Source organism: Gorilla gorilla, chromosome 9 (assembly GCF_029281585.2).
Source record: "Gorilla gorilla gorilla isolate KB3781 chromosome 9, NHGRI_mGorGor1-v2.1_pri, whole genome shotgun sequence".
NCBI lineage: Eukaryota > Metazoa > Chordata > Mammalia > Primates > Hominidae > Gorilla > Gorilla gorilla.
This window is the reverse complement of record NC_073233.2, coordinates 115,501,881-115,517,514: the sequence shown is the minus strand read 5'-3', so window position 1 is coordinate 115,517,514 and position 15,634 is coordinate 115,501,881. Positions and strand designations below refer to the sequence as shown.

At 39.1% G+C, this 15,634-nt stretch overlaps 1 protein-coding gene across 2 annotated transcripts in view; it reads right to left on the bottom strand.

Moving 5' to 3' along the window:
• ELMOD1 (ELMO domain containing 1) overlaps nucleotides 1–15,634 on the bottom strand; it is a 75,882-nt gene that overhangs the window by 37,392 nt on the left and 22,856 nt on the right. For both annotated transcript variants that reach the window (XM_019037762.4, XM_004052072.5), the window contains exon 2: nucleotides 11,230–11,331. In XM_019037762.4, coding sequence (XP_018893307.1) covers nucleotides 11,230–11,246 — 17 coding nt within the window. In that variant the 5' untranslated portion in view covers nucleotides 11,247–11,331. The remainder of the gene's footprint in view (nucleotides 1–11,229; nucleotides 11,332–15,634) is intronic.

Sequence of the window (15,634 nt, the reverse complement as noted above, 5' to 3'; positions counted from 1 at the left end):
TATCCGGGAACTTATATAGTCAACCTATTTTCTCTTTATACTGTACATTCCCAGGAGGCAGAATTATTTATATTACTTCCTTTTGTTGTCATCTGGAAAAGATTTTTCTTTATTCTCAAAAGTTCACTAATTCCTTCCAGTTCTAAAATAAGGTGATGCATGGTCACTCAGATATACTGGAGTAGTTAACTAGTAGCCTCTACAATGTGATCCACCCCTGAAAAAGAATCAAAACCTTGGCTGTGTTCCTTTCCTTAAATTGCTCTGGTTCCAATAGCTTCAACAGCCTTGTGTTAAAAATAAAAACTCGAACAGTCTGATTTGCACAAAGGCATGGAGTTTATATCTTATAAATGCAAAGGAAATGGAAAGAAACCGTACAAAACAACCAAGCTGCTGCACTGAGATAACATAATGGAATACTTTGCAGGCAACAAGATTATGTCCTAGAATATCTAATAACATGAAAATATCCATGATATGTTTATCAAGTAGAAAAAAGTTAAAAAGAAATATGTATGGGATAATCCACTTTTCATTTAAAAAATAAAACAAAAATTTTAATAGTAATGTATAAAGCAGGATACACAACAAAAATGTTAACAGTGATATTGATTGGTAGTAAAATAATCAGTAATTTTAATTTTCTTTTTTGATTAAGTACATTTTTATAATAAATATGTATTATTTTATTTAAAAAATGAAAATTATAACTAAAATTATGATGTATAAAATGATCACCAAAAGCCATTACAAAAGTGCATATAAAATTTCCATGTATAGTCAGTACAAAGTCAACCAGATTCTGCGGAAAGACAAAAATGGATTTACTGTTCATTCAACTGTTCTAGTCAAATATATCCTAAGATCTGTTAGGATTTAGTTTAACAGCTTCCAAAAAAAAAACACCCCAAAAAACAACAACAACAAAACCCAGTAGCCCTAAAAATAAATTTAGTGGGATATTTTAGTTAGACAAGTGAGAAGATTTATAAAACCTCAGGGCTGGACGCAGTGGCTCACGCCTGTAATACCAGCACTTTGGGAGGCTGAGGCGGGTGGATCAAGAGGTCAAGAGATCGAGGCCATCCCAGCCAATATGGTGAAACCCCGTCTCTACTAAAAATACAAAAATTAGCTGGGCGTGGTGGCACATGCCTGTAATCCCAGCTACTTGGGAGGCTGAGGCAGGAGAATTGCTTGAACCCAGAAGGCGGAGGTTGCAGTGAGCTGAGATCATACCACTGCACTCCAGCCTGGCGACAGAGCAAGACTCTGTCTCAAACAAAACAAAACAAAACAAAAAAAACCCTCAGCTTGCTCTCTTGGAAAATGTTTTTCATTTTCTAACTACTGGATAGCTATGCCAAAAAAAAAAAAAGATTGAGCAATATCTTGTTAACTGGTCCCCAGCCAAACGGTAATGATATTAATTACTGGGATATATATGTATATACATTAACATATTAATATATACTATTAATTATTAAGTCAAAGATAAAAGCTTTCCCTAATATCTGTTCCATGTGCAATTTTCAGGGAAGTCCACCCCATCTGCGGGCTTGCACCTCAAAGGAAGCTACCTTTTAAGTCTGTGTGGCAGAAATCTAGCAAAAGTAGAACTATGTGATAATCCAGTTCTGTTTGTACTAAATCTTCCTAGAGAAGAGGACTACCCTTATGATCGTTCATGGAGCGTCTCTGTATTCTTCCTATTTAGGTTCCAAGGCATCAAACAGAGCTTAAATTAAGCTACAAAAAGTCTTCCCTGTGACCTCTGTATCAGGTCTACACAAAGAGGAGGCTTGAGACCTAGAAGTGTCATCTTAAGTGGCAGGAAGTGTCCATATATAGAGTTACCTACAGCCCAACTCTAATTTCTCCCACTGGCATCCCTGTATATGAGAAAAATGACTGTGTTACTGTTTTGCATCAAGACAGTCTTACATCAAAAGGAAGAAAAGATATCTCATTCTGTTTGCTTTTATCTTTTAAAAAAAACTTCCTTGATGATGCTCATACTGTCAAAGACATGAAAGCCAGGAGAAATCCACAGGAGGGGTTAGGGATGAAGCATCATTTCTTAGGGTTCACCACTCTGTGAAGTAAATCACATCTCTCTCACATAATCATAAACAATTTCAATTGTGCACATTTGAATTATGAAATGGTATCTATACGCTGCTTGTTCTTTCATAATTCCTAGGCCAACAGGACCTGATAATGCTACTTATTATCCAAGATATATTCTATTTTCTCCCCTTATTTTTCTAATGGGCCAACATGCCCACAAATATTTAATTAAAACCTCAGCTTGCTATGCTAGGTACCATACTTTCCTGCTATGCTAGTTGTATTTTTTTAATCCAGATCATCAGATCAAATTATGTTTTGACAGGTGTAATTTATTTTGTGTTTAGGTTGTAAACCTGGTCCAGGCAGGTCATGGTCAGAGATGGAAACATCAGGGTGATCCCTTACTTTGGAAACAATATACAACTTGCTTCCTTATAAAAGGACCAACTCCTCAAAACCTCCATGTGAGCAACTTAGGCTGGCTGTTCACCATCAAATACTGCCAGGAGCTCACTTCTTAAATAATTTGGACCTATTTAAGTCCCTAAATCACAAAGTTTATGGAAAAAACTGCTGAGGATCAAAAGCAGAACAATAAAAATGATTAACTATTTTGAGAGAATGTTATATTGGTTTGACATGTTTACCCTTTAAAGGAAGCAATAAAGAAATAGATCTGTAAATGCTCTTGAGCTAATCAGTGGTTGTTTAGGAAAGAAAGAAAGAAAGAAAAAGAAAGAAGAGAGAGAGAAAGAAAAGAAGGAAAGAAAGAAAGAAGGAAAGAAGATAAGAAGGAAAGAAGGAAGGAAGGAAGGGAAGGGGAAGGGGAAGCGGGGGACAGGAGGGAAGGGAGGGACAGGAGGGAGGAACAGAGGGAGAGAGGAAGGAAAAGAATAAGGAAGGGAGAAAGAAAAGGTGTATCTGTTTCTTATTTGAGTTTAAGGATTTTGGGATTCATTGTACCCTTTCCTCCTTTTAATTTCATTTGTTTTATGTCCTTTTTTTTTTTTTCATGACTGCATGCTTTGGGAGGAGGCATTTCAAATGTACCTGTGAGACAGAACCCACTTACTGTCTCTTGTACCAGCACTAATCTCAACCTCCTGTTTCACACCCTCCTCACCTTCTGAACCCTCTGCTCAGGGGGTTTATGGCTCTGCTCCTTTCCCTCCTAGGCTGAATCAGGAAACCAATAAGCTTAGTTTTAATTGGGCAATATTCGCTTTTCTTCTTCATAACACTAGACTTAGTTTTCTTCATTTTGATGGAAGATTCTTGACTCACTACTAAAAAAAAAATCTGTTAGATTTTGTAGGAACAACAATTAAATCCTCAAGACTAGATGGAGAAAATACTGATCACCACCTCCTCTTTCTAATAACTGCATGCATAGGCAGCAGTTTTTTTGTTTATTTCTGTTTTTTAATCACAGCTTTTTGATAGTGTTCCAGAAAGAGTTACTGTAGCTTCCTAAGATGAATGCCTTGCTTAAACACTGGGAGAATCTGATTCAATAATAAGAGCTACTACACACGCTCCATTTCCAATCTTTTCTGTTACTGCCTTTTATTAATATGCTGCAGAGTGATGTTTATGGCTGAGTTCACAGCAGTGTTCTTCCATAAAGCAATTATGATCACATTTATTATTTAACATTCATTCTCTAGTTTGAACCAGAATAGCCACCCAATGTAAATTATTCGAAATGGATCATATCTCTGCTACCAAACAAAAGCAACCTCCGGTCTTGTGGCGCTTTGTTAGAGGAATCCATTCAGGAGGGATGGGGCTTTCAAAACAGGAAATGCGCCTAAAACCATGTAGCCCCTTGCCTGTGGGGTGAGGGGGTGTGGGTACCTGTAATGCAACACTACGCCATCATCCTAAATTTGTGACTCTGACGTCTTTTGGAACAATAAGAGAAAAGTGGCTTATTTTGAACAGTTTCAATGAATGTGCTAATGAAAGTTAATTCTTGCTTGAAGAAATCCTGTAATAAATAAAAAGTACACTATTGTTGATGAAAGATATGTACAAAAATAATCACAGTTCTTGGTTCAAACCACAGTTTCCCAAATGAAATACTTTTCATCTAAATGTCATAAAGAAGAGCAAGTAGCTGAATGTCCCCGACAGTTCATTTAGTTGCTCCACTGAAGTTCCTAAGTAGGGGCACTGACAATCGGTTGGGAATTAACTTATCAACCATCCCTATAAGAGCTCTCTACTAGGAAGAGAGGCTGCAGAGGACTTGGTACATGAACTGGAAATGTGAAATCACACAAAGAAACCATCCGTGGGTCTCTAGGAAAACAAGAGTATTTCCTTCCTGTAGAGCAGGGGAGAGGTTCCAAGATCCCATGCCCAGATAGTGTGGGGCCCTGTGGTTTTTTCACATTATTCTTTTTCTGAAGAGATCACACTAACTTCTGAAAAAGTAAAAATTAAGGGGATTGGTGGTTATATATCTATCATGGATCAATGTTATTCAAAAATATACTGTTGTAGCAAAGGGCACTCTGTTTATAATATATTCCAGGGAAATTGTATCTGAGGGCTTAGAGAGCACTAGTTGATTGTGTAATAATTAAAATAAATAAATTAATAGTGTAACCCTTTCCTTTCAAAGAAAAGGAGGTACAGGTTTCTCTTAATTTATTAACAATATCATTATTCAACCAAAATTTTGATGCTTAAATACACTTTATAAGATTTATTTCTATTTATTTATTTGTCAAGACACGGTCTTACTCTGTTGCCTAGGCTGAAGCAGCCTCGACCTCTCTGGGCTCAGGTGGTCCTCCTACCTCAGCCTCCCCAGTAGCTGGGACTACAGGTACGCGCCACCATGCTCAGCTAATTTTTGTATTTTCTATAAAGATGGGGTCTTGCTGTGTTGCCCAAGCTGGTCTTGAACTCATGGGCTTGAGCAATCTGCCCGCCTCAGCCTCCCAAAGTGCTGGGATTACAGGCATGAGCCACCGTGCCTGGCTACAAGATTTATTTTTTAAAATCAGGTTATGTTTTACTCTTTGGATAATACTTTTATTGACTTATTTATAAGGAGAAACAATGAACACATTATAACACATTATACTTTGACATTTTAAAAGTATTTAAATGCAACCTCAAATATAAACTTTTATTGGTAAATAAAAATATTTTTAAGGCAACCCAAATTAAGTAAATATATAAATAAAGTCATCAAAGGTATTATTCATGCTCCATCATCCATTATAGGGTTCAAAATATTCTATAGGGGATAAGAAATAGGCCTGTTATTATTATAAATTTGCTACATAATATAATTCAAAAAAAATTTAAACAACCTAGTTAGAGGACATGCTCAGTTTTGTGAACAAATTCATTTTTGTTAAAGACCTAGAGCAGCTGAAAGAAAGAGATTTGAAATAAGTTGGGGGGAAAATGAAAAATGACAATTGAAAGGTATTTCAATTTATTTTATTTATTCCTTCATAGAGCCAAATACAAAATAAGACTGACCGTGCAGTACAGAAGAAATGAGAGTGGGAGATATGGCAGTGGAAAAAGTGAACATGAGTCAAGAACTTATTTTCACAGCAAGCCATATGACCTCCCTGTCCACAAGGAGCTTATAGTCGAGCAAGGAAAAGGACAGTAAAAACAGAAAGTTGAAAAACAGTGTGACAATTCTATAAAAGAAAAACACCCAGGGTGTTGGAGAGGCAGAGGAGAGAGAGACAGTACGTTCCTCTCAGGTTAAACAGGAAAGCCAACTCCACCATCCCACAGGGACAGACAGAACAGCCTGGAAAATCAGCGTGCTTTCCTCACTTCAGTACAAAAGTGAAAATTCCAAAGAGTAAATGAATGAAATTCAAACTAACATTTATTCAGTGCCCATGGCTTTTGGGTATATTGCTCATGCTCTGCGGGAAGAGCTTAACAAACAGTGAAGCAGCCAAAGAGTTGGCCCTGAAAAGCTGAGGGAAAGCCAAGGGGCGGGAGAGCTGGGATGTACGTGATCCAGCTCCCAGAAGATCTCGGACAACAGCTTGAGGGCAATGGGCAGGCTCTGGGAAGGTCACCTACAGGAGATTGCCTAGAAAAAGATGCAGGTTAACATATTTTAATGAGAGTGTGGACACAGCTTTTGTTTGTTTTAATGCAGGGAGCAAAATAATTTAAAATATATGTGTGTATGGACACAGGAAAGGGAACATCACACACCGGGGCCTGTTGTGGGGTGGGGGAATGGGGGAGGGATAGCATTAGGAGATATACCTAATGTTAAATGATGAGTTAATGGGTACAGCACACCAACATGGCACATGTATACATATGTAACAAACCTGCACGTTGTGCACATGTACCCTAAAACTTAAAGTATAATAAAAATATATATGTGTATATATATATGTGCATATTTGTGTGTGTTTATATATGTATGTGTCATATATATGCACACATACATGTAAAAATATACCTCATACATGTATGTACCATAGAAAAGAGAACACTACAGCTAAAAGTACCAGTCTACAGTGAGAGAGGTATTTGGATGCATAGGGCATAAACTTTCCCTTTTTCAGGACTTAGCTTCTATATCTCACAAGCTCAGTCAATGCCTCAAGCAATGCTAATCAAATTCTGGAACAACTACACGTTCCTGCACCTTCTGCTCTTCAAAAGCAATGGAAAGTGGGTCATGCTGAATAAAAAGTTTGACTAACTTGTCTGAAAGTCAGACTTGGAGTCTAGCCCGAATTTGCCTCTATGAACTATGTGACTTTGGAGAGGTTACTTTGCTTCTCTGGGTTTCTTCTTTCTCACACATAAGGTGAAGGGATTGGACTAGATTTCTGGCTCTAAGAGAAGGCCAGACATGTTAGAAGGGGAAAAGATGTTTTTATCCGATTCTCCTTCCTCTTTGAGGTGCTCTTTAAGTCGGGGTGAAAATGTTGCCATGCTCTGGGCTGCTTCATGCTGTGCTTGCAAAGGTGACCAAGAACTGCTCCTAACTTGATTTTTGCAACTTGTCTTCTACTCACCCCAAACAGGGTCTACATCTAACAAACTTGGACCACTAGTGCTTATGGCACCAGTCATGCCTTCTTGGCCTTGTTTACAGCATCCCACATCTTCTATCCTTATTTTAAAATATTAAAATCCTAGTCCTTCCTTTCTCTCAACATTGTCTCAATGAAGCGTTTCCTGAATATTCCTTCACAAAATGTTTATAACCTGTCACTGATCTCATTCCTTTATATATCTTAGTTTTGTATGCATACGCCTCGTCTCTTACCAGGTGGTGTGTTACTTTGGAACAGAGACGTCTCACATTCATTTATTTTTGAGATGGAGTTTTGCTCTTGTCACCTAGGCTAGAGTGCAGTGGCGTGATCTCGGCTCACTGCAACCTCTGCCTCCTGGGTTCAAGCGATTCTCCTGCCTCAGCGTCCCTAGTAGCTAGGATTACAGGCTCCCACCACCATGACCAACCATTTTTTGTATTTTTAGTAGAGATGGGGTTTCACCTTGTTGGCCAGGCTGGTCTTGAACTCCTGACCTCAGGTGATCCACCTGCCTCGGCCTCCCAAAGTGCTGGGATTACAGGTGTGAGCCACCGTGCCTGGCCCTCACATTCATTTTTGAATCACCCACAATACCTCACAGTGGGCTCACAGTAATGGGGTAATGCGATACAAACATGAGAAACAGCTTGGAAGTCAAACAGGCCTGCATTCAAACATCTGTGTGCCTTTGTTGAAGTCACTTAACTTTACTAAGCCTCCTTGTCCTCCTTTGTAAAATGGGATGTTATGTCTTACTTAATTACATTTGCTATGAAGAGAGAATGAAAGTGGAATAAATAGTTGCATTATTAGCAATGAATGCACACTAAATGAATTAGTGGACCAAGATATTAATCAAGTATGAATGGCTTAAAAATCCAATTTGTAGTTATTTTTGCTAATTGTAAGCCCTTATTTACCTAATCATACTAGAAAAATAGTTTTTTCCCTTGATTGCCTCAAAGTTGGGACATAGGATAAGTCTGCTGTATTGCTCAGTTCCTCCCACAGAGGTTTGAGCTTGGCAGATATTTTCCTTTCCTCTTTTCTGCTGGAGGAAGGAAAATAACGAGGTGAGATGCAGGGCCAAGAAACTGAGATTCTGAGACTGGAACAGCTGGAAGCAATGATTTACATGGGTGACTTTAAAATTTTCCTTTATTAATTTCCAAAATTAATCATGTTCTGATAACTTTAAAAAATATAACCTCAATAACTAAATCCCAACGAGGGAAATGATCTTCAGCACAAGTCTTCAGACTTCTCTGTTATACACATCAACTGAATTAAAGTTAGTAAAATATATTACAAAAATGAAACCCTAAGCTTTTGTTCTAGCTGGGACTTAAAAAATGTTCCTTCTTTTTCTGATCACATGTAGATATGTTTTGTTATCCATGTTATCCCATGTTTTCTTTTTCTTTTCTTTTTTTTTGTTTTTGAGACGGAGTCTCGCTCTTTTGCCAGGCTGGAATGCAGTGGCATGATCTCGGCTCACTTTAACTTCTGACTCCCTGGTTCAAGCGATTCTCCTGCCTCAGCTTCCTAAGTAACTGGGACTACAGGCATGTGCCACCACACCCAGTTAATTTCTGTATTTTTAGTAGAGATGGTTTCACCATGTTGGCCAGGATGGTCTCGATCTCTTGACCTCGTGATCTGCCCGCCTAGGCCTCCCAAAATGCTGGGATTACGGGCGTGAGCCACCGCGCCCAGCCTCATGTTTTCTTTTCATGCACATCATGGCTAAAGTCAGACTGGATGGTCTGGGGATACATACCCAATATCCCATTTCTATCCTCAATTTAAAATACACATTTTAGCCAGGTGTACTAATCGAATAGCATTTATTCCTTATACTTCATGTAATTTTTGACATACATTGAATATTTTCTCTATTCCTTTTTGCTCTGAATGTTTATACCATTAATATATCTGATGGTAGCAATTGGGTATCATGTATCCTAAATGTAGATCAAGATCCATTTTTTCCCACAACCTGGTTTCTCTAAGGTTAACCTAATTTCTTCTGGGACTGTGCATGGAGCATTTCATTCTAGAGCATCTCAGAAGTTGACAGATTAATCACTGCGTGGGCTTTTAAATAATGCTGAATTCTTCCCAGTGAAAAGTCAGCTCCTCATTCTCCATAATACATTTGCTGAGCTCAGGAATTAACACCTGATTCATTCAGGCTTTGCTTACATAACCTTCTCTTTGGTTCAAATGAAAAGATTGCCAAAATCGTCCAACATCTGTGGAAATGGACTACAGAAAATAAATCAACTAAAGAAGGGAAATGATCAAGTTTCCTTTTATTATTTCAAAACCAATGGTCAATGAAAATCCTCAAGTTTCTGTTTCAATGTACAATCTGTTATCCTAGCTTTAGTTTCACATAAATAATCAAAGCCATATAATATTTATAAAATATACACTCCAAGTTACATGAAAAAAATGTTTATCAGAACACATAACTAATAGGGATGTGTTGGTTCTGTAACCCTTGGTGCTAGTCTATGCAAAATTACAATGGTAGATTTTCACTGTACCAGTTCTAAATCATCATATACAAATTAATTTAAAAATGTACTCTTTGTGCACCTATTCAGTTTAACAATAAAACTAACAGAACGAAAGGCTACTATTTTTCCTAAAATGACTGGTTTTGAGGCTGCTCAAGTTTTTCTAAAACAAATAAGACATTGAGGAAGAAATTGAGTAGTACAAGACTTGGCAACCCTACCACCATCATCACCACTTTTACAAAGGGAGCTCCTAAATTCTAAGCTTCATCTCACACCAAAGCTTTCTGTTAACATGATTCTGCAGATGAAAGACACCATGTTTACATTCAGGAGGTGTGCACAAATGCCAAATTTTCATGAATGTATAGCTAGATCAGTTAATTACCATGACAACCAAGAACATATTAGGTCAAATACTTGGCTGGCAAATGTCCTCGTGATTTTTCAAATACTATATTTTTACACAGCTAAGATAAACAGTATTCTGTACAATAAAACAAATGCTGATGCCTATAAATTGTTTCACAGTAACTTCCTGAGAGGTTTTCACAATTCGAAGATCCAGTAAACTACCAATAGCTGCATCAAAACCCAGTGAATCCCACACAAACTGATCTGGGTGCTCCAGAAATAACAATGGAACCAAAACCACTGGGGTGGGGGGCAGTGGATCTTAAATTATGGCCATTGAAGGAATCAAATCATTTCTTAAAAGATGCAAGCCTATTAATTTGCTTAGAGAAAACAGGCCCGAGCAAAAGACAAGAACGTGTAACAGAAGCAGGTCACCATCTTGAGGAAAAGAAGCCCGATCTTCTGGGAAGTATGTTGTATTTTCTCACATTCGGGACCTGACTAACTTTATTTTGCCGTATTTTAATATTATGCAAAATTTACCTGGGAATTCCATTAATAGACAACTGAATGACAGTCAATACTCTTGAAAATAATTATAACTTTAGGTCCAGTCAAATGCTTTTCAAAACTAAAAAAGATCACCCCAAACATACCAATTTATGGCATACTCTGTCCAGCACAATCTTCAGGGAACCAACAATTGATACAAATTTCAGAGACATCACTGAGGTAAGAAGAGCGGAAGCTTAGAACATATAGTTTGACCGCCCACAAAATTTTAAAATGCCCATATGGATTGGCCAGCCAACCAAAATCTAAATTAAAGGATATTTAAAAGGATACTTATTTCCAGAAAATGATTTTACACAAATTGTATTAAGTGATTCATTGACAGCTATTTCCTTAAACCTTTCAGGCCAGCGGTGTACCATTGTGCAGAGACACATGGCACCAGGGCTGTCTAAAGTGCCATGCTTTTGTGCCCACACTCTCTCGCCATCTACAAGTGCTCTGTCTTATCATCAGCACGCATATAGAGTTAGCAGAGGAATCTCATGGCCAAGTTATTCTTAGCAAAAATGCAGTGCTATTTCACAGAATCTTAGGAGACCTGGTCACGGGATCACAAACGATGACTGGTAATATTACCCTAACCAGTGAGGAGGTTTCTCCACTGCAGAGGGCTCAGCCAGGGAACCGTAAACACATACCTCAGGAAGTGCTTCATGGTGCCCGTGTTGACTGTCCAGATGCTATATGAACTGTCCTCAAGTAATTGCTTCCAAATTTGCCTTTGTCAAAGTAAGTGTCAACTGTGGGAAGAAATTAGATATTAGGTATATTTACTAATAAGGCTGGAAGCTGCAAACCAAAAATTTCTGCTTACTGAGGCAAGCAGTTAACATGCCAGCCACCCAGAACATTATCAACAGAACTGCCCACAGAGCAATGCAATTCAATGGATAGAGGTTACACGTATAGACTTTTTAATTATATTAATACAATTAGCCTTTCATTTTAAGTCACTTGCTGGAGAAATTATGAATTTCATGAGCAATCTCTTCAATATCAAGCTTTTCCTTTATTTTGGGTATTGTTCCTATATCTTTAGGAATAGTATTCATAAGAAAAATAAAAATGAAGAACAATAAAATTAACCATCTGGATTTCCAGATATCCAATAGTCTAGTATCTGGCGGCCCCAACTTTGTAGAAGTACAACTCAAAAATAACTGGAACCAACTAACTTCAAGATAAAAGACAACTGTTAAAGAGCTCAAGCTCAAGAATCACTTAAAGCGCAAGATACTACAAAGAAATGAATGATGCCCCAGGCCCCATTGTCTTTTGGCACTGTGAACAGAGCAGTGAGATTTGATATTTGCATGGCACTTTTCGGTTTATGATTTGCTTTCACAAAGTGTACATCAGGTTATCAGCCTTCTTCCTTTTGATAAGGAAGACACTAGGAGCAGCCTGCAAAGCAGCAAGTTAGGATGAGAGGGGATAAAACAGACTATAGAAGAGAGAGTGTCTGCAAGTGGAGAGAAGTTATCTCATGAGAAAAGAGAGAAATGGAACATCCACTGCAGCAGAAATGCAAGGAAACGAATATACATTCGAAAAAGAGCTGCGGGCAGAGACACATTGCCAACTAGAACAGCCCAGAGTGTGGGAACTCATACTTAGCTCGAATAAAAGCCAGTCTCTTATTTAACACGTTTATTTCTGTAAATATTCCATACATGCTTGAAAAAACTGTCTATACACCAATTTAAGACTGTGGTTGCTTTTGGGAAGAGAGGTGGGATTTAGGATTGGAAGGAGAAAAATGATCTTCTCAACTTTGTGTGTTTTATTTCTTAAAATATATCTGAGGCAAAATAAAAGGAAAAATAACATTTATTCATTTTGAGTGGTGGGAACATACATTATCCTTTATACTTTTGTGTTTTTTCTAAATGAATCCAAATTTTAATTTAATTTGGTTAGTTCCCACCCAACACTCAGATCATAATTTCTAATACATTCAACAATAAAAGCATCTAGGGGACCCTGGGAAATGGTTGATTCTAGAGCTGGGTCAGGGCAAGGTGAACCTGAAGCATATTGCAGCACAAGAAAGTCAAGAAGTGCTCAAGGTAAACAAAATAGGCGTGTGTCAAATAAACACAGCAATCAACTGAAAGAACTCCCAATGGTCAAATAATTGACGTAGCCACTCTGCCCTCAAGTAGGTGGAGCAGGCCAGGCGCCCTGGCTCACGCCTGTAATCCCAGCACTTTGGGAAACCAAGGCAGGCAGATCACTTGAGGTCAGGCGTTCAAGACCAGCATGGCCAACGTGAAGAAACCTCATCTCTACTAAAAATACAGAAATTGGCTGGGTGTGGTAGTGCGTGCCTATAGTCCCAGTTACTCAGGAGGCTGAGGCAGGAGAATCACTTGAACCGGGAGGTGGAGGTTACAGTGACCCGAGAATGCGCCACTGCACTCCAGCCTGGGTGAAAGAGTGAGACTCTGTCTCAAAAACAAACCAAAAAACCTCCCTATCCCTTAAATATAAACTGGACATATGACTTTCTGAGTACAGTGTGGAAAGGGGAAAAAAGAATAACTATAGTAGGGCTGGGCACAGTGGCTCACACCTGTAATCTCAGCACTTTGGAAGGTGGAGGCAGGCAGATCACTTGAGGCCAGCAGTTTGAGACCAGCCTGGCCAACATGGCAAAGCCCCATCTCTACTAAAAATACAAAAATTAGCCAGGTGTAGTGGCGGGCACCTGTAATCCCAGCTACTTGGGAGGCTGAGGCAGGAGAATTGCTTGAACCCGGGAGGCAGAGGTTGCAGTGAGGCAAGATGGCACCACTGCACTCCAGCCTGGGCAACAAAGTGAGACTCTGTCTCAAAAAAAAAAGGAAAAACCTGACAAACACTGCCTCAGCCAGGTGATCAAGGCTAAGATCACCAGTGATAAGTCATGTTGATAGCATGTAACCTTGACCTGATATGATGAAAATGGCACTTTACCCCCCTAAACATATAACCCCAGTCTAATCATGAGAATATTCCACAAACCCCAATTCAAGGGCATGCCACAAAATATCTAGTCAGTACCCCTCAAAACTCTGAAAAGCTTAAAAAACAAGGAAAGTCTAAGAAACTATCACAGCCAAGAGATGCAAGCCAAAGGAGCTATGACTATTACACGTAATGTGTTATCCTGATTGGATCCTGGAATAGAAAAAAGGACATTAGGTAAAAACTAAGAAAAATTGAATGAAGCAAGGACTTTAGTTAATAATAAGGTATCAGTATTGGCCCATTAGTTGTGACAAATGTATAATATTAACGTAAGATGCTGACAACAGGCTGGGTGTGGTGGCTCACGCCTGTAATCCCAGGACTTTGGGAAGCCGAGGTGGGTGGATCACGAGGTGAGGAGATCGAGACCATCCTGGCCAACATGGTGAAACCCCATCTCTACTAAAAATACAAAATTAGCTGGGTGTGGCAGCGCGTGCCTGTAATCCCAGCTACTCGGGAGGCTGAGGCAGGAGAATCGCTTGAACCCGGGAGGCAGAGGTTGCAGTGAGCTGAGATCACGCCACTGCACTCCAGCCTGGCGACAGAGTGAGACTACGTCTCAAAAAAAAAAAAAAAAAAAAAAAAAAAAAGATGCTGACAACAGGGAAAAGTATAAGGGAACCCTCTGTACTATCTTTGTAGCTTTTCTGTAAATCTAAAACTGTTTTCAAAATAGTTTATAAAATACGTTAATGCCTGCTACGCTCTAGACATAGTGAGGCACTAGGGATACTATAGGGTAAACAAAAGGGGCATAGCTCTACCCTGTAGATGCAACAGTCTTTGGGGAGGAGAGGAGAGAAGATGATACAGAGAAACAAACAGGGACTTAAATACAGTATTACAAGTGGAAATAGGTGCTGTGGCAGTGAGTAGGAGAGATGCTTAGCCTAGATGTAGGGGTTGGGGGTTCTCCAGATAGCACATGCAAAGCCCTAAAGGCAAAAGAGTGCAGAATATGTATAAGAGATAAAGTTCCAATATGACTTAGTGTGGTGCTCAGTGAGAGGGATGGGAAAAATAGTGATGGCAAGATAAGGAAAAGCAAGTAAGGGTCAGATCAAGCAGGCTTAGTAAGTAATGTTGAAGTTTGAACCTTATCTGAAGAGCAATAAGGAGCTATTGAAAGCTTTCAAGCTGAGATGTGACATGATCAGATCTCTAGTTTAAAAAATACACTCTGGGCCGGGCATGGTGGCTTATGCCTGTAATCCCAGCACTTTGGGAGGCCGAGGCGGGTGGATCACGAGGTCAGGAGATCGAGACCATCCTGGCCAACATGGTGAAACCCTGTCTGTACTAAAAATACAAAAATTAGCCGGGTGTGGTGGTGTGTGCCTGTAGCCCCAGCTACTCAGGAGGCTGAGGCGGGAGAATTGCTTGAACCCGGGAGGTGGAAGTTGCAGTGAGCCAAGATTGCACCATTGCACTCCAGCCTGGGCAACAGAGACTCCGTCTCAAAACAAAAAAAATACTCTGACTGTAATATGAAGAATAAATTGTAATATGAGGAATAAATCCTATACCTAAAATTATAGATATAGGATACCATCTACAGACTTGTTGCAATAACCCAGGCAAAGATATTAATGGCAGGATAAGGCAATGGACAGACAGAGGTGTGAAAGATATGAGAGATAGTTAGAAGGTAGATTCAATAGGACCTTTGTTAATTGATTGACTGCGGCAGTGGTTGGCAAAGGAAAAGGGGGAGTTGAACATTATGTCCATGTTTGTGGCCAGCAACTGGATAGACAGAGGAATTATTCATTAAGATATGATATTTTGGAGAAGCATATTTGGGGATCTGGGTATAAAAAGGTCTTTGGAACATTTTTAGTTTTCAGGACCAAGTGGTAAAGATTCATGGATCTGAAGGTCAGGAAGACAACACAGGTTGGAAACAAAGATTTGGGCTTCCTCAGCATGTAGATGGTAATTAAAACCATAGTTCAGAAGGAATTACTAAATAAGCAGCATATATGACACTTGTTCATAACAAAAGCTCTTTGTCATTAGGATATGATT